This window comes from Ranitomeya variabilis, chromosome 6 (assembly GCF_051348905.1).
Source record: "Ranitomeya variabilis isolate aRanVar5 chromosome 6, aRanVar5.hap1, whole genome shotgun sequence".
Taxonomy (NCBI): domain Eukaryota; kingdom Metazoa; phylum Chordata; class Amphibia; order Anura; family Dendrobatidae; genus Ranitomeya; species Ranitomeya variabilis.
The window spans coordinates 321922731-321945677 of NC_135237.1; the positions used below are offsets into that span (position 1 = coordinate 321922731).

At 39.0% G+C, this 22947-nt stretch overlaps 1 protein-coding gene across 1 annotated transcript in view; it reads left to right on the plus strand.

Annotated features, from left to right (window-relative positions):
* The window catches only part of MYLK4 (myosin light chain kinase family member 4), a 92106-nt gene that overhangs the window by 42459 nt on the left and 26700 nt on the right, over positions 1–22947 (plus strand). Inside the window, exons 5-7 of the mRNA XM_077267643.1 lie at positions 16034–16139; positions 16281–16374; positions 20048–20157. Coding sequence (XP_077123758.1) covers positions 16034–16139; positions 16281–16374; positions 20048–20157 — 310 coding nt within the window. The remainder of the gene's footprint in view (positions 1–16033; positions 16140–16280; positions 16375–20047; positions 20158–22947) is intronic.

Consider the following 22947-nt stretch of genomic DNA (forward strand, 5'->3'; position numbering starts at 1 on the left):
CGCTACTGCTTATGTAGCAGCTTTAATAAACAAATACGTTTATTACTCAGACAATTAGACAATTCTAGAAAATTAGTGGCTAATGGAAAGTACTTTATTTGCTATGTATATAGCAAATGTTAGTGAAAATTGCTATTGCACAAGGATTCCCTAGATACTAACATCCCCAAAAGAGATCTTATTCTAAATTGCTCATTTTTGCTGTTTTTCTGCCATATTTTTTACTTGTTTTGCTGCAAATACGCTATGGTTAAAAGTTGACTTTCAGGTAGTAGAAAAATATGAAACACATTACATGCTTAGCTTATGCACCACCTGTTTTGTTTTATAGAAATATGATTTTATTTATCTGATTGTGTTTTTATATTAGCTGCATCTATTCTATGCATAATTCTGTGCTCTACATACGTTCTACCAATGGCATAGTGAAGCTATTTATTATATGAACTATAAATGTTAGTCCAATATTGATAAAATATTTTCAAAACAAATACTTTCCATGTTTGCATGGAAAGGGGATTTCTAAAATGTGAGAGCAGGAATTAGTCTGCTGTGCATGTGGAAGTGTTGGAAGTTTTTCAAAATGATGTCAGCCTCTTGGTCATTACTTTGAAATTAAATATGCTTTAGTAGAAATCCAACAGGGAGTTGGAAACTGAAAATGAATCAAAAGCTTCCCATAAATGGACAGATAATATCATACGGAATAACTTGTGAGGCCGCAGATTTGCATTAACTTGCCCTCCAACACCATGAGCCAAATTACATAGCATAGTTAGTAAATCAAGGAAAACATCTTTCTCATTAACTTGAAGTTATACACTGTTATACAATGGTGTCGAATGAATCTTAGTGGTACCAATAGAATGAAAATATGCAATAAATAAATAGTAGGAAATGACAAAACTAGTGAGACTATTATGAAAAAGATCAATATTTAGGTCCAAGGCTAATGTTATTCTTTTTCCTTGTATATGTTTCATAATGAAGTCTCATAAGGCAACAAGTCAGGTTGCTATAATCTGTAAATTCAGGTTGCTCCTCAAGATCCAGGCCTCAGCTTTTTTCACTGTAATTTTATCCATTTCTTTTTAGAGAATCAAATGGTTCTGGAAGGTGGGGGTGGAAAGTGACAGTGGATAAAGTTATTATAATTTTTTTCCAATGCATGTCGTTAGCCAATCAGATGATTCCCCTTGGTATTACAGGGAAGCGGGTTTTTCTTTTTATTTTACTAGAGTGAACTCAAAATCTGGTGAAATTATCTTCTCTGGGAGATAGTGTGTGTGTGTGTGTGTGTGTGTGTGTGTGTGTGTGTGTGTGTGTGTGTGTGTGTGTGTGTGTGTGAGTGTGTGTGTGTGTGTGTGTGTGTCTATACTAATATATACAGTATTTGAATTGGAAATTAAACATTGTTCTCAGATCTGTCCATTGAATAGGTGAACATGCCTGTTTTGTTATTTGATAGGTCACTGTTATGTTAAATATATTGGGACAATCAGTTCACCTATTTTTCATTAATTTACCAATGTGCCATAAAAATGGATCTTGGCAAGTCCTCTAGAAATCGGCTGATTTTTTTATATATTTTGACAAGGGGTAGATAAACCAGACATGCAGTAATCAGCTGACCAACATGCTGGCTTCTCAATAAAAGACAACTCCATTGAGCCAGAAGTTTTCCTTTGCTTCAGCCAGGAGCATGAAGTTTACTACTTACAGAACATTGTTATTTATCAACCATGTTATAAGATGTACGTATGTCCCATGGATACTAGTTTCTTGCAAGGAATTAATCTACTAGATGAGGCTATAGTTGCTTGAAAAGGGTTAATCTGTAGTGATGAGCGAGTATACTCATTGCTCGGGTTTTCCCAAGCACGCTCGGGTGGTCTCCGAGTATTTGTGACTGCTCGGAGATTTAGTTTTCCTTGCCGCAGTTGCATGATTTGCAGCTACTAGACAGCTTGATTACATGTGGGGATTCCCTAGCAACCAGGAAACCCCCACATGTACTCAGGCTGGCTAGCAGCTGTAAATCATGCAGCTGCGTCAACAAAAACTAAATCTCCGAGCAGTCACAAATACTCAGAGACCACCCGAGCAATGAGTATACTCGCTCATCACTATTAATGTGCTATAAAAGGATATAGGTACTAATAAAAGGTTAATCTAGAGGAGGACATAGCTGCTTGCAAATGGTTACTGCACTGAAGGAGGACATAACTGCAAGTAAATTTGCAATCAAAGTTATTTAACCCACATTGCAATTTAGCTTTATTTGCAAAATATGCTAGCTTTACTAATTGCAATTAACCAATGAAACAAAAACTATTTCAACAATAACAATAACAATATCAACCTAAAAGTATTTTCTACATTGTCAACATAAAATGCTGCTTTTAATAATTACTGCAGTCTTACAATTTTTCAACTCCTTCATTACATGCATCGTTAGTATCTTTACTAATTTGTAGAGCTCCCTTAGGCTGTTGTGACCAGCAAAAAGTATGATGCATAGTCAAGATACTAGGCTGTGGCAACGTTCCTGAGGAATCTTAGCTCATTGCTCATGCAAAATGGTTTCCAGTTCACTAATATTTTTGGATTGTGGACAGTGGTACAAAAGTTGACAAGAGATCTTGCACAAGCAAGGTGAGATGCAAAAATATATCAATGACATTGCAGTGCATATTCCTAGAATACAGTTAAAAGCATAATTCACAAGTTCAAAGTTAAAAACAAGTTCAAAGTTAAAGTAACACAGGCTACATGATCTGGATGTGACAAAAAGAGGAAGCTATCAAGAGCTGCCACCAGCTTCCTGAGAAAACAGGTGGTCAAAAACCTTCAAATTATTGCAACAGACCTGAAACAAGATTAAGTGGCAGCAGGCACTGAGATTTCAGTATGCACAGTAAAGCATACACTAATCACTGGAGGTGACCATGGCTGAACTCTATGTTTTACAGTTCTATTGACGCAACAACACAAGAAAAAGTTCACAAATATGCTCAAAACATACAAATAAGCTACAGAAGTTTTGGAATTCTGTTCTGTGGAGCAATGAAACAAAACTGCAACTTTTAGAGTCTAATGATTAACAATACGTCTGGAAGAATGCAGCATAAGGTGAAAAGAACACCATGCCTAAAGTGAAGCATCGTGGTGGTTCAGTGATGTTCTGGGACAGCTTTTCTTCCTTTAGCATTTTAAACATGTAGAAAGTGGAGTGCAAGATAGAATTTCCTGATATATTATTTATTCTGAGGGAAAACGTCTGTGAAGAAGCTGAAGCTTGTGCATCATTTTCATCAAGTCCGTGAAGGCTTAGTTTCAGAAGAAGTACTGGAAGATTCTGGATTAGTAGTCAGTTGCCTGACTTGAACCACAGAGAAACTCTTTGGTGAGATTGGAAAACAACAGTTGCATGATGAATTTCAAGATATGCTGCTCAAGGTCTTTTGAAGAAGTACCAACAAATGGGCAACATTGAGGACCATAGACGTAGTGGTAAGCCATGGAAACTTAGTGAATTAAATAAAAGACATATAAGTCTCAATTCATCAAACTGATTGCCAGCAGTGGCATACCTTAAGCCAGAAATGTTACTCCAGTCACTGACAGGAGTAAGATTGGTGCCGAAGTACACAGAGGCACATGCCACTTGTTAGATGCTCTTGATTCATTAAGTGGCTTGCGCATTTTAATGAACCACTAGCATCTGACTCCAACACAGCCCCTCATCAAGACCGGCATTATTCAGGCTCATCGTGATGAATCAGGGCCATAATACTTAATTCCCTTTGAAATCATAGTTTTTTTAAAATATGTAACTGGTTAAAAAAGATTTGGAATTTAAGTAGAAAAACTAATACCTGGAGATACAAGAGGTGCTCAGATAAGAAGAGGCTGCTCACACTGCTGTCCATCATGTCTTTCTGATCTAGTACTGGAGATACCAGGAGTGTTGAGGTAAGAAGAGGCTACTCATACAGCTGTCCATTCTGTCTTTCTGACCTAATACTGGAAATACCAGGGGTGCTGAATTAAGAAGAGGCTGCTCACACTGCTGTCCAACCTGTTTTTCTGATCTAATACTGAAGATAACAGTGGTGTTAAGAAGAATCTGATCAAACTTTTGTCAAACCTGTCTTCCTTATCTGTTACTGATCATATTAGGGAATGATAGACTCCCTTTAAGTTTATGTTTATATTTTTGTGGTGAAAAATCATTCTGAGCTGCCATATTCTGAGTGGTTCCTGACTGTGGCTTTCAGCCACAATACCCCAGCTCAGACATACCTCTTTCCACCTTCAGTCCATTTAAAGTGTCATCCCCTATGAGTATTGACTAGTGATGAGCGAATATACTCGTTACTCAAGATTTCACGAGCACGCTCGGGTGACCTCCGAGTATTTTTTAGTGCTCGGAGATTTAGTTTTCCTCACCTCAGCTGAATGATTTACATCTGTTAGCCAGCATAAGTACATGTGGGGGTTGCCTGGTTGCTAGCGAATCCCCACATGTAATCAAGCTGGCTAATAGCTGTAAATCATTCAGCTGCGGCGAAGAAAACTAAATCTCCGAGCACTAAAAAATACTCGGAGGACACCCGAGCATGCTAGGGAAATCTCGAGTAACGAGTATATTCACCTCATCACTAGTATTGACTACTCATCTTCCACTTCAACAACACAGCATTTATCTGATGAAGGTCCATGTGGACCGAAACGTTATCCACTAGCTGTTGATCCATGGACTACGAATAAATTCACCTTGTTTTGCAACTTATCCTTTTGAGTGCCAAGTTTCATTACTACTAATATTCTGATTCTGTTGTTTTTTATTTTTCTGTGGCTGGAGCTGTGAAAGGACTAGTCATTTTTACACTGCAATGTAGCTTTTTATTGATAAAATTTTGGTTTACATGACATTTTGTTAGGTGTTTTACAAACATGGCTATACCAGCAAATTTTATTTTTTATTTTTGAATGGGGAAAAGGAAAGTGATTTAAAGTTTTATGCTTTGTTTATTTTTGTTACTTTTTACCAAGTCGTATTTTTTCTTTAGTTTTTAGTCACATTAGAGGACTTGAATCTGCAATTGTTTGATCTCTCATAATAAATACTGCAGTTCTACGGTATATTCAGTAACTAATGTCATCCAGTGAAGCTAAACCCAAGGCTGTGCTTCACAGGAAGACAACTAAGATGGCATGGGGGAATTCAGTGGCTCTATAACTGTTGTCACAGGCAGCTGCTGGCTGTGTGACACAGCTAGCGCCAGTCTGGTATGGAGCTGCTCAACTTCCAAGCCCACTTTATACATTCCATCCTGCATGCGACCTGTGACGAAAATATATGACACAGGTCGTTATTGTGTTAAAAGTGTTTAGAAATGTATTGATGAAGACATTTTCTTTGTTTATGTTTTTCTTTACAGATTTTTTTTCTTTATTTATTTACTACTCCCCGTGAACCACTTAGTCGAATCACTCATCCATTTTAACATCAGGATCCATGTTTGCATGTGTGATGCCTGTGATATACCACACCACTGACAATTTTTTCCAACTTTAAAGGGGTTGTCTCATCATATTACCCCCTTAATGACTTATAACGTACTATATCCGTCATAACTTATCTTGCATTACCTTTGAAGTGGGCTCGCAAGCCGAGCCTACATTTGTACCGCCAGATAATGGCTGAAATATTCAGCTATCATCTGTCTCCAACAGCCCATGACTATTTACCTCTTAAATACCGCTGTCAATCTGTAACAGAAGCATTAACTGAGCCCTGTCAGGGGGAGCACACCATTCTATTCTCTCATTGGCACTCCCACGATGTGATCGCGGAACGCCAATTTGTTGCCATGACAGCCAGGGATCTGCTGAAGACTCCTGTGTCTGTCATCATGGTACTCCTGTGAAAACCAGCCCAGCAGTGCTGTATATAACACAAGCAGTCAGAAGATCGCAAGTTCAAGTTCCATTAGACAACTAACAAATATTGTGAAAATTAAGAAAAATGTTGCATAAAATATGAAAAAAATTAAAAAACGTAATAGTTCAAATCACCCCCTTTTCTCCCATTAAAAATTAAAATAAAAAAAACACCAAGTTTATTACATATACTGTATAAGTATTTTTTTTTACTTTAGCTTAGACAGTGGCTGTGTAATATTAACACATACAGTTACACTTAACTCCTCTGACACATTTGACCGAATCGAATACAATTCATAGTCATGCTGTAGCCTTTATTTCACTTCGGATTTTTACAGCTCAATGATTAGGAGCCTTTTGGGGTCCTCTGATCCATGATCAATTCAATATAAATTCTGCAACATATAAATAGCTTTCACCTCTTCCTCCTCACATGTTGCATTTAACATGTATGCACACTTTAATGCATTCACAATCGGGCCCCATTCATCCATAAAAATAAATTCCCCTCACCCCTACATGAAGTATTTACAGCATAACACCTCCTCCAAATAATTCCTACAAAATAATTTCCCTATTCAACAAAATAATCTATAAACTTTTTACTGTATTTTTCTTTATTTTATTGATATGCTGTGCATAAAATTGAGAAAATGAGTCATATTTACTCTTTGCCACTCCAGCGCTGCTTCTACACCTCTGATCCTGGTCTTTGCTGACAGGTTGCTGGACATGACCACTGATGTCATTCACTGAACTCAACTGTCATTCCAATGTAGTCATAACGACTTAACGAGACTACTCAGCCCAGTTATTGGCAGTCATGTCCACAAAGAGTCACCACCGGAATAGTAATTGTATTGGAATCATTTTGAAATTGTAATTGACTGGCAATCGTGTTTTTATGCAGACGATACCTGTAAAATAAAGTAACAAGTCACATAACCAGTGATAAAAGCTTTTTCAAAGAACTTGACTTAAATAATGAAACAATATATCTTCTAGATGGAAGAAGACTAATACAAAAGATACAGGATCTAGAATCTTGGTGTGCCCCATAAAAATGACAACAGTTTAGCCATTCTAATAAAACAAGTTCTGTTGATAGCCTGGAATGAAGAATGTTATATGTTAAGCATTTGATGGGTCAAACAATCAAAGTAAAATTCCAAAGTGACAAGTGTGCTAACCTGGATGGAGACTGGGCCAATGCCAAAACAGATGCTGATTTTTATCTTCTCAATTCCAGTAAAGGAGCAAGTGGTTGTGTTCACGTGTGGTGTATATGTTTAAATTACACACATCCAGAAATGATATAGGAACTAGCAGTGTGGAACATGATAAAGGATATGTAATGTCCACATATCCAAATATTGTTCGATGTGAATATTGCATTAAAGCTAAAAGTGAAAGTCCAACCTAAGCTTTATGACCACTTGACCTAATACACAGGGATGTCCAATGAAACTACCTCCACCTGAAGGCAACAGATATAAGTGTTCTTGAGGCCAGCTTCAGATGAGCGTATGAGAAATCAGCCAACTTTCATCCAGATAGCTTGGATGGTTTTCATTCGATTCTCATCCACATAGCCATCTGTGTGTTTATTTGTTATGTCCATTTGACATCCATGTGATATCCATGTGTGATGTTTTTATACATCTAAAATTCAAAAATGGATATGATCAAATGCAGTTTTCTAGTTTAATAATGGATGTTCTGTATGGGATGTGATTATTTTTTGAGCACCGATAGACTTGAATGGGCAAATCTTGTCTGAAACTCCGAAGAGAATAATGCATGCTGCATATTTTTCACACGGAAAATTGTTATCCGAACAGCCCTATTATCTGAACTGACCAATAATAACAATGAATAACATTGGTCAGTATATACATATATAAAGAAAAACCATGAGGGCAAAACAGATGAATGCACCCAACATAGTATATGGCAAATGATCACATGGTATTTCACATAGATAAAGACAAAACACAATTATATCCTCTTAGAAATCAGTAACCAAAGCCATTTATAATTTGATTGGCAAGGACACACTTGCAAGGACAAGTGGCAAGTGACAAGACATTGGCAAGGACACAGAGGTCAAAAATCGGTGCAGATATGCAGTATCCGTCCACCGGGAACAGCTGGTCAGCAGGAGTGCACAAATCTGATATTGATGACTTATCCTAAAGATAGGACATCAATATAAAAGTACTGGACAACCTCTTTAAAGTACGCCTAACTGAGGACATACATTGCTGATATTTTTACAATGTAAACTTTCTAGGCTTGTCCAAATGTCAGGTCTAACACAATAAGTGTTATCAGTCAGGAAGGAGTGATGTGGGGTATAGAAACAGATGCAGCTTATGCTGGAGGGATGTAGCAAGAATTCTGTATGCCAATGAGCAAATTTAGCACATGGAAATGCTCCCGCCCCATTCTTCGTGAAGTCTATAACATATCACAACTCTGCTCTTTGTGTGTGTGTGTATAATATATACCATAAAGTTCTGCTGTCTACATATTGTTAACACAGGTATGCTGTACACAAATTACATGCATTCCCATTTCCCACCATTAGTGGCAACAAAGTTCTACGCATACATGTACAGTATGGCTGATTTCACTTGTCTGGCAATCACAGACCATGGTATATGTTGACTGCGAGTCTTCTGATCTAAACTCAACAATCCCATAGGCTTTTTTGCCTACAGGAGTCCGGCAGTCATTCTAGGCTTCAAAGTTAATAGTAGATGTGTGAATGAATGTAATATGTACAGACATCAGAGTGTATGTATGTGTGTAATAGATGTGCAATAGATGGATCTATGCATATATTGTGATCATAATAGAGCTGCATTTGCAATGTGTAGACAAAAGAAGAATGCAAACACAGCCACAGACATCCTGCACACTAGCCTGAATCATGTACATTGACCTTTGCTGCCTGTATTTATGACCAAAAACAAATACTCAGGCAAGTTTGTCAACTGTCTGCACACAACTGCTAGAGGTCATAGGGCAATAACTTTGTGACCCTTCCCTTCTACATCTGACACTCGTGTTCAGAAAGTACTGCTGGCCAGTACAGAAGGAATCTATGACATGCGGAAGCAGATGAGAGCAGGTGGATCTGTATGCTGTGAGCATTCATAATTCTTCTGTATCAGTGTCCCCAGGATAATACAGTGGGAACTGAGGTTAGGAAATTGTCCTAATAAAATCTCAAGATTTATTTCACCATATGGACGATTTTCGATTTTAATCTCGGTTCACTTATTGTTACAAAACAGCATTTTATCTTAATTAGCCGGATGTCTATTTTCAGCAAGGCAGGGGGAAAAAACTGTTATCTGTATGTTGACTTTTGAATTTATGTGTTTGTTCTTTTGTTGGTCAAGAAAACACAGACTTTTGTTCTTATAAGCCTGCAATATTGACTTCTAAGTTGACAATTTGCTGTAACATATTGTGCTGTTATCCTGGATGATAGAGATGCAGGATAATTGAACAGTGATGTTTGCTAATATGTTGATTACATATTGTCCAGGCCAGCTAGTCTATTGACTTGTGAAACAGGGGAGGAAAAACTATGTAAATAGCTTAAATAATTTTACAATATGAGTTGATCTTTCACCATTCTTCCCCTTTGCCTGTGAATGCTGGCTTGAAGGACAACCGCTATGTGAGCTATATAAGTGAGATAGCTATAACCATACATCCTGACAGCCAAGAGATCTAGAGATCCAAAGAACCAGATACTCTTTACAAGATAGCAGCCAAGACATCATGGCTTCATCACAAGGGACAAAGATTTGACTCGGCCCTGGCTGAAAAGAATACAGATCTGCTCCATTGACCATCATTGAATGATGGATATGTTTGGAGTAGTCAGGATTTGGACCTACCGGTCACCTGAGTGCCCTGGATACATTTGTGAAAGCCAGGAATGGGACCCACTGGTCACCTGGCTCCATGGAAATGTTAGGAGAAGCCAGGTTGTGACCCTCCGGTCAGCTGGTCTTGTACATCAATGGACTGTCATCTTTCTAAGTTTGTCGTTACGTCATCTCTGTGTTTGTGCCACAGTTGGGGTAGTCGGTCCTGGAAGCTGTGAAGTAACAGCTGCTTTTATCCCAGCGAGCCAGCAGAAGGGTGAGGCTCTGTAATTTGCACCATCTTGAGTATTTTGCTGGGACTGTTCTATGTGTTATTTGCCCATTTTTGTGGTTTAATAAAGCATTGCCACACTGCTTTACCCTCACCCTGTGTTGTCTGAGTAGTACTATGCCCGTGGGGAAAGGAGAGCTGGCATTTCGTGGGAAGATCCCTGGTCCTTGCAGTTTTGGCTAGAGGACCAGGGCACCCGCTGACCCCCTAGTGTCTCCACACTTATTTTTGCTTAATGAGGCAATTCAATTATTTCCCTAATCCATACTCATTTTGATTGGGTATGGTTGTGTTAGTAATAGTTTCACATACTTGAAACAAAGAGGACTCTTAATATTAACAGCAGAGGTCAGACTCCATGAGTCTCATCTCTCTGACTAGCTTAAATTAATTTCACCAATTCTTGGTAAATCTAGAATTGCGGCATTCATTTGATTGGACAAATTACTCAAGTTATTATTCAAACTATATCAAGTTAACACCCAGCTCTAGTTGCAGACCCCCTTCTCCTCAGGGTCCTGGCGTGGTTACAACTCCTAAGGTCACGATTGGCACTTTGGTAGTGACTTCATTATAATGATGATGAAGATAATGTTTACTGTATGTCCCAAGTAATCATTTAATTCTTCCACAATCTGTAATATAGTGAATGGCTATTTTCCTATTTCTTGGGGATCCATAGCAGTGGAGGACCAATAGTAAATTTAGGTTTGCCAAATTTTCCAGCCTTTTGTAAATATATCTGATTAGCTCTGCCATATGTTAATCTTTAAAGGAGTTGACCAGGACTTTAACATTGTTGGCCTAACCTTAGGATAGGTCATCAATGTCTGAACATCTGAACAGTGGCAGTGTTACACCCGGGACCCACACTGATCAGCTGTTCCCTGTGTTGGTGGAGGCTGGAACTGCTCAGTTATGAAGCTGCACAGCTTCGTTGATGCTATAGTGTCAGTGACCAGGTGCTGCACTTCCTCCCCCTATTGATTTGAATAGAGAGTGGATGTGCAGTACCCAACCACGGCCAATATACATGTGACAGAGTTGTACTGTGCAGCTCCGTAACTGTGCAGTTTTAACCTCTGCTGACACCAGGAGCAGCTGATCAGCAGGGGTTCTTGTTGTCACACCCCCACTGATCAGACATTGATGACCTATCCTAAGTCCCAGACAACCCCTTTAATAATTCTTGTGCAGATCTCTGTATGGTTTGTTTCGTGATTTGGTTACAAGATCAAAGGATATTGTTACTGTGCGAATGTAGTGAAGCACATCGGGAATTAATTTGCAATATTTTTTAAGGGTGGACATTCAGTAAATATCAAAGAATTTAACCCCTTAGTAACCGGGCCAAGTTTTAAAATCTGATGGTTATCACTTTATAGCTCTGGAACACTTCAACATATCCTATTGATTTAGAGATTTTTTTTTTGTGACACATTATACTTTATGATAGTGATAAATTTATGTCGATACTATCTCCATTTATTTCTTAAAATATCAGGAATTTTACAAAATTTTCAAAAAAATAGCATTTTTTGAACTCTGAATGATTAGCCTTTTAATCCAGCTAGTCATACTATAGAAAAACATTAATAAATAACATTTCTCTCATCTCTGCCTTACATCAGCATTATTATTTTAGAAGGTTTAAAAATGTAGCAGTTGTTTTTAATTTTTTTGGGAGCTATTAAGTTTTGAAGTGACTTTGGGGGTTCTATATATTGGAAACCCCCAAAAGTGATATTAGTTTATAAACTGCCCCCCTCAAGGTATTCAAAATTTCTTTCAGGTAGTTTATTAAACGTTTGGGTGCTTTTCAGGAATTAATGCCATGTGGCACAACAGGAAGGAAGAAATTTATTTTTACCATCAAAATGTTTCTCACTGCTTGCAGCACCTCATTCATCAGTTGTTCTCAGCCTGCACGGTGGCATCTTGGCACCGTCCAGGTTGAAAACTATTTATCCCCAGACATAGATTACGGCGTGGGACTGAACTTCAGACAGGTAAGGGATATTGTTGGTAGGTGGTCGTTAGGTGAGTATAACTGGGTTTGTTCATTTTAAATAAAAAAGAAAAAGTGTGTTTTGTTTTTCTTTCAAATAAAAGACTTTATTCTGGCTGTGTGTTTATTTACAATACAACTATTGGGATAGTTATGGATAGCCGTCGTATAGACACTTATCTATTACTAATCCGTGGGCTTGATGTCACAGGACACTACAAAGGTGACAGCAACTGCACACTAATAAACCCCACTTGCCACCGCCACAGGGCAAGTGGGAAGAGGCGGGCAAAGTGCCAGAATTGGCACATCGAATAGATGTGCCTTTTCTGGGTGGCTGCTTGTGGCTATTTTTAGGCTGGGGGCGAATATCAATGTCCCCTTACCAGCCTAAGAATACCAGCCCCCAGCTGTCTACTTTAGCAAGGCTGGTTGTCAAAGTTGTCAAAAATAGGGGGGACACCACATTGTTTTTTAATTATTTATGTAAATAATTTTAAAAAACCCAGCGTGGTGACCCCTCTATGCTTGATAACCAGCCTTGCTTAAGCTGACAGCTGAGGGTTGCAGCTCCCAGCTGTGAGTTTTGCCTGGCTGGTTATCAAACATACAAGGGAAACCATGCTTTTTTTTTATATTTATTTATAGCGCAGGCGGCTGATGAATACTCCCATCAGCCGCTCCTACTGTCAGTGTAATTAGCGGCAACAGGTGTAGGCTGTTATCAGTTGAATATAGCTCTCAACATTCTCCCCTGCTCACACTGATTGCCGCATGAGCAAGGGAGAATGATGAGAGCTGTCTTCAGCACCTGGCATCAGGGAACATCGCGAACAGTACCTCTGCTTCTCAGGTGCCTATACGTGTGGTACTGAAGTGGCACACGGGCGGCACACGGTTGCCACACATATGCAACAAGTATTACCACACACGAACACTGATATCTCCGATACTGTTTTTTCCGGTACCGGAATTATCAGGACGTGTGAAAGAGCCCTAAATCTGTGTAGAAACTCTTCTGCTTCTCGTATGTATGAAGAAATTGACTACTAGGCATTAGAAATTCCATTTTCTCTTCACAGTCTGAGATTATCAACCTAGTTGTCAATTTTGTCACGATCAGCTGCAGCCGCTGATGCGACCCAGCCATAGACGCCCCCAAGCCGACCGACCTCAGAAGGCGTGGGGCGCGCATCCCCCGGGGACACAACACAGACCCTTTATACCGCAGAGGGGGACCTGGGCTTACCCAAACTAGGGGAGGGCAGAGACTGGGGTTCTGTTGCAGCAGAGCATGTGGACAATGAAAGAGACACATAGGACTTGATTACACCGCACAAGTTCAGGTATAGAGAAAGTAAAGTTTACTAAAGTAAAGTCACACAGTACATAAACAAAACATAATGATGTCAGGCTCCCGATTCCACACCTCTAGAAGGGTACCACCCAGTGAACCCCAAGGCACCAACGGATCACCGAGGCACATATAGGTGGGACATCAGGACACAGGCAGGACATCAGGGTAAACAAGATCATCAGGACGCAGGCAAGACATTAGGGTACAGAAAGGACATCAGGACACAGGCAGGGTATCAGGGCATCAGGAATACCAGATAGACATCTGGGACCCTGGCGTGGCAGCCCAGCGCATCGGCTGGGACACTGGCGTGGCATCCCAGGGCATCAGTTACATCAGGACATCGGACACAGGAAGGACATCAGGGTACAGACAGGACATCAGGACATCTGGGCCCAGAGTCACGGGCAGACATCAGACAGGAGTCATTCGGTTCTGGTCATCCGACACGACCTACAAGCACCACCAGTCATCAGGCTCCAAGCTCCAGGCAGCGGTCATCAGGTTCCAGACTGCAGTCATCAGGCTATGGGCATCGGACCTAGGAAGGAACTCAAGCGTGATGATGCAAGCACCGCCGTACTGGACGTGGGCCTGCCAGGAGCTAGCACCGCATGGTAGCCAGAGCACAGAGTAGTAGATGCTCAGCAGAAACACCGGTTACAAGAGACTCAAAGTCACAGGGTGTGAGGCTTCAGATGCAGAGGGATTCCAGGAACATAATCACAGCAGACACAGTTCAGACAGGGTCAGGTACAGGACAGGAACAGGATCAAGGATTTTGGCCTGGATATACCGCCTCCAGGACAGGCACCAAAACAGGACTAAACAGGAATCAAGGCAAGGACTTTGGTACCAAAACATAGAGAGGAGAGGCGCAGGAACACAAACACACATAGCAAAGTTCAGGAGCTTTGTGAGTAGCTCAGGCCCTGCCCATAGGGCAGGGGAACTTTATATAGGAGCTGCCCCTCAGTAATTGGCTGGGGACAGCATTTCAAGTACACACACTAACCCTGATAAAAGCAGGGGAGGTGTGGCCGCGCATGCCCTAGGCACAAACAGAAACCATTACAGCACAAACAGTGCAGGAACTGAGGCTCAGGGCACCAAGCTGCGACTGCACGCACTGACACACGTAGAAAGTCATGCACCATCTGCAAATGACCTCACAACCCATGGACAGTTTCCACAGCGTCAAACAAGGACCGCACATGCTGATGGTCATGCAGCAGGGCAAAGACCTAACCATCCATGTACGGCTGCGCAGCAGAGCAGGGAACTGAGAAGGCTCCATACAGGTAACAGCCGACAGTATCCCAGCTCAAATTAGGGGGAAAGGAGCAAAGGGTTAAAGCAAAGACATGCATTGTCACGCGCGAAAACCAGATACAGACAGAACGACGTGACAAATTTATTTACAAATTTCTAATGAGATTCAAAGGTTTTCCCCATGAAAGGTGTCCATGAAAGGTACACGTCTGATCACTGGGGGTTATATTCCTCCTTACTTTGGTGAGAACTTGAATAAAGCAATATAATTGGTCAGGCATGCTGTGACTCCAGTGTCCATAGGACTGATGGAGATAGCAAAGTACATCTCCATCTTTCTCGTAGAAATTAAGGTGGCTCAATGGGTAGCACTTTTGTTTTGTAGCACTGGGAACCTGGATCAAACCCCGCCAAGGACAACATCTGTAAGGAGTTTATGTGTTAAAGTGGGTTTCATTTGGATTCTTCCCACATGCCAAAGACATACTAATAGGGAATTTAAATTGTGAGACACATTGGCTGTAATAATGTTGTCTGTAAAGTGCTGTGGAATTAATGTCGCTATATAAATGAATAAAATAAATAAAATGTGTGACCAGTATTACTGCAGCATAGAAATACAGGACCTTCATTATCATGATCAGTGTGGGTCCCAGTGATCAGACTCTCCATGAGAGAGAAACAGCACAGTGTGAACACTTAAAGAATGTTCCTATATCAAGGAAATTGCAGGCAACATGGATATTTCAAGTCGGCCAACAGGTCTTGTCTAAGTTTTCGCTCATACTTGCGCATAAATCAGACTCGTGAAATCTGAAAAAAAATCAGATTGCTCTCGGACTAATGTTATTCATTAAGGCAGTGCAGATCTGTATATTACTTCTCAGCTGTATTCGGCATGAGCAAAAAGTCACAGCATGATGCGATTTCACTCCAAAATCGGACAGTGTGAAGATAAACTGCATGCCATACAGTCCATTTTACAGATACATGGCTGCAGAGTTTAAAAAAAAAAATGGTTTGCATATGGACAGCACACGGGTGACAATCTTATGGATGAGAATGGGACAGATTATTTATACGCCAGTGTGAGCGAACTCTAAAAGGAACCTGTCACCCCCCCTAATTTGCAGCTGTTATAGTGGTGATGTATTATAGACATATGGTATGACCATGCTACAAAATACTGCAGTTTCTTTAAGATCATTCTTTACTCTTCTTCCCTTTGGATTTAACCTTCTATTTGCTTTTCAACCCCTTTATAGATGTCACCCCTCCACCTCCAGCCCCTTTTGATCACAGAATTGTTTCAGCCAAACATGCACAAATTAATAACTTTTACACGGTGGAGAAGACTCAGGTACTTGGTGGGTAAGTCCCTATCCAGCTGTGTTCTGTATTTCTGAAATGCTCATAATTCATATTCAGATGTAGTATGATGGGTTTCAGTAATTGTAGTTCAACTTTATTTTTCTATCCATTCTTAATATAAAGTACTGTTTTCATTTACAGTGGGAGGTTTGGTCAAGTGCACAGATGTGTAGAGAAATCCACAGGACTTAACCTGGCAGCAAAAATAATCAAGGTCAAAGGACATAAGGAAAAGGTTTGTGTCTTTTCTAACTTTGTATTTTTTTTCTATTGGCTAACACAGTACCAAACCACTTTTTTTTGTTTTTCTAACTTTGTGACATGACACACCATGGCATAATTTGGTCTGTAAAAAGGAAACTAATGAGAATACATGAACCTGTAAGCATCCTTTATGTATTACATGTAATGTTATGACGCTCGGAAGCTGTGTGTATTTATATTGTTCTTCCCTAGAAGTATTGCTTTTAGGAGAGGTGATATCCTTAAATACAGCAGCCATTGTAGTCTGTACAGTAGTGGCTGTGCCACCATACCAGTGAACCGTATGGGCTCCATGCAATGCCGTGAAGTATTTTTGCATTTGTCATGTCCATACACTTTAACTGTAAGAGTTGAAAACTAATCTTAAACATGTCTACATGTATGGCAGCCTAGTTGGCTCTGGAGCTAAGTCCACAACATGCAGCACAAGTACTAGCTTTGTTACATAGCCAGCTCCTCACAGTAGGGGCAATTTCACACGAGCGTATGTTATACCATGGGGCAGTGCTGATCAGCATTTTTTCTTATGCTGATTCGGCATGAGAAAAAAATTGCAGCATCCTGCAAGTGGCTCACAAATTGGTTCACACCCATACAAGTCTATAGATACTTGTAAAAAAATTGGACTACACTCCAATGTCAAGAGATTACAGGTTCCAGTCCCCTACCAGGATTAATTAAAAATGAAAAAAGAATGAAAAATCTGTAAATAAAAATATAAAACACAACCCAAAATTATTAATGTGTAAAATAACCCACCTTTTCTCCCCAAACATAAATAGCAACATGTAAAAACTAAAAAAAAAATAACATATTTATTTAGTATTACTACGTGCATAATTGTTTAAACTGATGAAATATAAAAATATTTATCCCATAGAATAAACATTGAACCTGGTAAAAGTTCAAAACACCAAAACTGCAAGCCCCTCCAAAATGCAATAAAAACCCGATCAAATGTCATGTGTAGCCAAATTGTACCAATCAGCTCGACGTCTAAAAAAAAACAAGCTCTCATACATGCCCACTGATGTGGATATAAAAAAAAGTTTACGGTGTTATAAAATGGCGACACACACCAATTTCTTCTTTTTTTACAAATTTCCCCCTAAAATTTACCACTTTGATATTTAAAAATACATGATTATAAATTTTGTATCTCCCTAATCCTGCTGGATCATTTTTACTGGATAATGACTGCCAGAAAAACAAATACCAAAGATTAAGGGAATTTCTTTTTTTCAGCATTTCACAGCACTTGGAATTTTTTGCACATTTTTCATTACATTATTATAAGGTATAATGAATATTGTCATTTAAAACTACTCTTTCTGCAACATCAAGACATCATTGTCTCTGTTGAGGGAAAGAAACAAAATATTATGGCTCTTTGACAAAGGGGAGGAAAGAAGAAAGGCTCTTGGAAGAAGACGGCAAAAAAAATAATTGCCTAGTCTTTAAAGGGTTAACAGTAATAGATTTAGAATAAAAGCCCAATAGTAACAACAAAGCCTGCTTCTGTATATAAGTGATGGATTACCAGACTTCAAACGGTTTGTCAGAAATAAAATAATGGGCCTGATTCTTTGAGGCATTTGCGCATTTTTATCTCACTTTTTGTGTTTTTCACCTGTTTTTCATTTGCATCTTAATATTCTTTAAAATGTTGCCTTTTTAGGGGTTTGTTTTATATGTGTTTACCAGTTACAGTTGTGCTCAAAAGTTTACATACCCCGGCAGAATTTTTGCTTTCATGGCCTTTTTTCAGAGAATCTGAATTATAGCACCAAAATTTTTTCTCAACTCATGGTTAGTGGTTGGGTGAAGCCATTTGTTATTAAACTACTGTGTTTTCTCTTTTTATATCATAATGACAACCCAAAACATTCAAATGACCCTGTTCAAAAGTTCACATACCCCATTTCTTAACACCGTGCATTGCCCCCTCAATGACAGCTTGGAGTCTTTTGTGGTAGTTGTGGATGAGATTCTTTATTTTCTCAGATGGTAAAGCTACCCACTCTTCTTGGCAAAAAGCCTCCAGTTCCTGTAAATTCCTAGGCTGTCTATCATGAACTGCGCCCTTGAGATCTCCCCAGAGTGGCTCAATGATATTGAGGTCAGGAGACTGAGATGGCCACTCCAGAACTTTCACTTTGTTCTGCTGCAGTCAATGGCAGGTCGAGATGGCCTTGTGTTTTGGATCGTTGTCATGTTAGAAATTCCAAGTACTTCCCATGCGCAGCTTCCGGGCTGATGATTGCACATTTGCCTCCAGTATTTGCTGATAACTAGCCGCATTCATCTTTCCTTTAACTTTGACGAAGTTTCCTGTGCCTTTGTAGCTCACATATCCCCAAAATATCAGCGATCCACCTTCGTGCTCTACAGTAGGAATGGTGTTCCTTTCATCATAGGCCTTGTTGACCTCTCTCCAAATGTAACGTTTATGGTTGTGGCCAAAAAGTTAATTTTGGTCTCATAACTCCAAATTACCTTGTTCCATGGTTAGTGGTTGGGTGAAGCCATTTATTGTCAAACTAGTGTGTTTTTTCTTTTTAAATCATAATGACAACTCTAGACAGCCCAGGAATTTACAGGAACTGGAGGCTTTTTGCCAAGAAGAGTGGGAAGCTTTACCAACTGAGAAAATAAAGAATCTCATCCACAACTTCAACAAAAGACTTCAAGCTGTCATTGAGGGGGCAATGCACAGTATTAAGAAATGGGGTATGTGAACTTTTGATCAGGGTCATTTGGATGTTTTTGGTTGTCATTATGATATAAAAAGAGAAAACACAGTAGTTTAATAAAAACTGGCTTTACCCAACCACTAACCATGAGTTGAGAAAAAGTTTTGGTGTTATCATTCATATTCTCTGAAAAAAGGCCAAGAAAGCAAAAATTCTGCCTGGTTATGTAATCTTTTGAGCACAACTGTATGTTTTTAATATTCTTCATTGTGGGCAGAGTTTAGGATTTTCAGCTGTTTTTGGCTGATGCATCAATTGTGACTCTAAAATGTCACAAAACTTTTTTGTACAAATGTGTCCCTCTGGATTGTTATTACGTCCGTCCAAATTTTTCCTCAACTCCTTGCAACATTTGAAGCTGGACATTTGACTTATTGCACCAAAAAAAGTCTAAAAAAAAGGCAAAAATAAAAAGCAGTTTTTATTCCGTGCAAAATTTAGGAAACACATTTTGAGGAATTTGCCACAAAAATGTCAATGAATACCACAAGACAAAAAAAAGAAGAGTAACTTAAAAAAAAAATGTAGCGAATTGGACCAATGAAGAGCTTTAGAAATAAGTTTATGAATATTTATTTTATGTGAATATTCTGTATCATGTATAAGAACTGAACTGGAATGATGCATGAAATGGCGACTGGCCAATTTGTGGCAGGGTTTTTTCTCTTCCAAGACATATGAAAGTTTATATAATATATGTCTCCAATTTGTATGCCTAGAAATCCATATGATAGAAAATTGGCAACATTATATGGAAAAGATTGCTGCTTGTATCCACTGACCTAGAAGTTGTTGAACAAGAAATACCTTTGTAGCTTTTCACTTTCCGCATGACCACAACGTTTAAGATGACAGCAGTGGTATTAAAAAAAATGTAACTTTTTTTTACAGGAAGAAGTGAAAAACGAGATACAAGTCATGAATCAGCTGAATCACACTAACCTCATCCAGTTGTATGATGCGTTCGAGTCTCGGAATGACATAATTCTTGTCATGGAATAGTAGGTGCTATTATTGATTTTTTAATATGCTTGGTCTATACAATTCACACTAATCTTTGCCATCTGTAAGCCCTCTCATTTACCATGATGAAGGCTGAATGGTGAGGAAAATGAGCAAAAAGTCAGCACAAAACAAATTATTTACGCTCACTTAGCTCAATATTTATAACTATTTTACCAATGCAATTTTGGATAAAATTGAAGCTCTCTTTTATTATTATTATTATTATTATTATTTATTGTTATAGCGCCATTTATTCCATGGCGCTTTACAAGTGAGGAGGGGTATACATAATAAAAACAAGTACAATAATCTTGAACAATACAAGACATAACTGGTACAGTAGGAGAGAGGACCCTGCCCGTGAAGGCTCACAATCTACAAGGGATGGGTGAGAATACAGTAGGTGAGGGTAGAGCTGGTCATGCAGCGGTTTGGTCGATCGGTGGTTACTGCAGGTTGTAGGCTTGTCGGAAGAGGTGGGTCTTCAGATTCTTTTTGAAGGTTTCGATGGTGGGCGAGAGTCTGATGTGTTGTGGTAGAGGGTTCCAGAGTAGGGGTGATACGCGAGAGAAATCTTGTATACGATTGTGGGAAGAGGAAATAAGAGGAGAGTAGAGAAGGAGATCTTGTGAGGATCGGAGGTTGCGTGTAGGAAAGTACCGGGAGATGAGGTCACAGATGTAAGGAGGAGACAGGTTGTGGATGGCTTTGTACGTCATGGTTAGGGTTTTGTACTGGAGTGTCTGGGCCATGGGGAGCCAGTGAAGGGATTGACAGAGGGGAGAGGCCGGAGAATAGCGGGGGGACAGGTGGATTAGTCGGGCAGCAGAGTTTAGAATAGATTGGAGGGGTGCGAGAGTGTTTGAGGGGAGTTTGAGGGGAGGGGAGTGTTTGAGAGTGTTTAACCCTGCTGTTCTGTTTAGATTTCACATACACTTGTACTGTTCCCGGTCATTTTTGACCGTCCTTATAAAATAATCATTTTTAGCTAATCTAAGTGGTTTTTTTAAACAGTTTTTGCACTATTATATTGCTTGTGAAGATGGTTGTTCAAATACCAGAAAAAAAAATAAATACAAAGCTTGTTTTATATTTTTTTTATATCCAAAAGGGAACATGGTATTTTTTCGATTTTTGTAAAAATTGATTATTTTTGCAGATAAAAAAAAAATCTTAATCTAAATGTTAACTATAAGTAATAATATCAAACATTATATAGATATACTTTTTTCAAAGGCAAAAAAAAAAAAAAAAAAAAAGCTTTTTTCTCTATAAAATGGCAAAAAACGTTGTTTTTTATACACTTATATTGTTCCCGGTCATTTTTGACCGGACCTAACAAAGTTGTGATTTGTACCTAATTCAAGTGTTATTTGATTACCTGTTGCATTGTTTTACTGTATGTGAACATGGTTTTCAATAATCAGATGAAAAATTAAATCAAAAACTTTTATTTTTTGAATCAAATAAATTAACATTTATGTACAGTGTAATACTGTACAACCAGCAAACACATGGAAAATCAGAAAATCATGATTTACAATATGAAATGTTGACAACTGAATGGAACTAGATCTATATGAACAGCAGGGTAAATAAAAACCAGTGAAATAAATTGCGCATAGCTATACTGGAAGCGAATCCGTCGGCTGTATCGCAACTTGAAAATGTTGGTATGTGTAAATCTGTTCTGACCAAAAGTAGTCAGATACATTGATAAATAGTAGTAGATGCAATATATAGTTCAAAATGAGGTGATAGCACCTTTATTTTTGTCAAAAATTGTCTGGAGAGCTGAATAAAGGCCTATCGGTCATTTTTGACCGAACAGTACAAGTGTAAAAAAAATTGTACCAAATAAAGTAAACAAAAATTAAAAAAAAAAAATTCCCACAGAGAGTACCCCCCTAATGACGAAAAGTCAGGGAGCCTCAAGTCTCAGAATCACACGCTGAATTTTTATAACATTATAGAATTTCAAAAACGGTCATTTTTGACCTAACAGAACAGCAGGGTTAAGCTCAAACCTAAAGAATTAGGTACTTAGATTATTCTATTGTCAAAATTCTCTTATTTTCATATAAGACATGACACTTAATAAAGTCAAGTAAAAAAGGCAGCACACTGCAGCGCTAAGACATGCAAACATGAAACATGAAAACTGAACTGCATTACTGCACTTGAAATATGAAAAATGAGAGCGTTTAGCGCATAAAAATGGCCAATTTTATGTGTACCTGATAGCCACTTTACGGCATCTCTCTTATATCAGGTCCTACGCTTGCCTTCCTCGCTGAGAATAAACGTCTCCATGTGAATGGGTACCTGTGAAAACCTCTTCCTAGACTCATATTCTCTATCTCTGTGGAGGGGTACTGGACCTTTCTGCAATTAAAACACATGTGGCAAGGAGGCGGAGTGCTCGGTCAGAAGGCTAAATACCCCTCCACAGAGATAGAGAATAAGAGTCTAGGCAGAGGTTTTCACAGGTACCCATTCACATGGAGACGTTTATTCTCAGCGAGGAAGGCAAGCGTAGGACCTGATATAAGACAGATGCCGTAAAGTGGCTACCAGGTACACATAAAATTGGCCATTTTTATGCGCTAAACGCTCTCATTTTTCATATTTCAAGTGCAGTAATGCAGTTCAGTTTTCATGTTTCATGTTTGCATGTCTTAGCGCTGCAGTGTGCTGCCTTTTTTACTTGACTGTATATGAGTTGGTTACTCTAGGTTCAGCACCTGTTCACACTTAGTCTATGTATGGATGTGACGGTCAGTTTT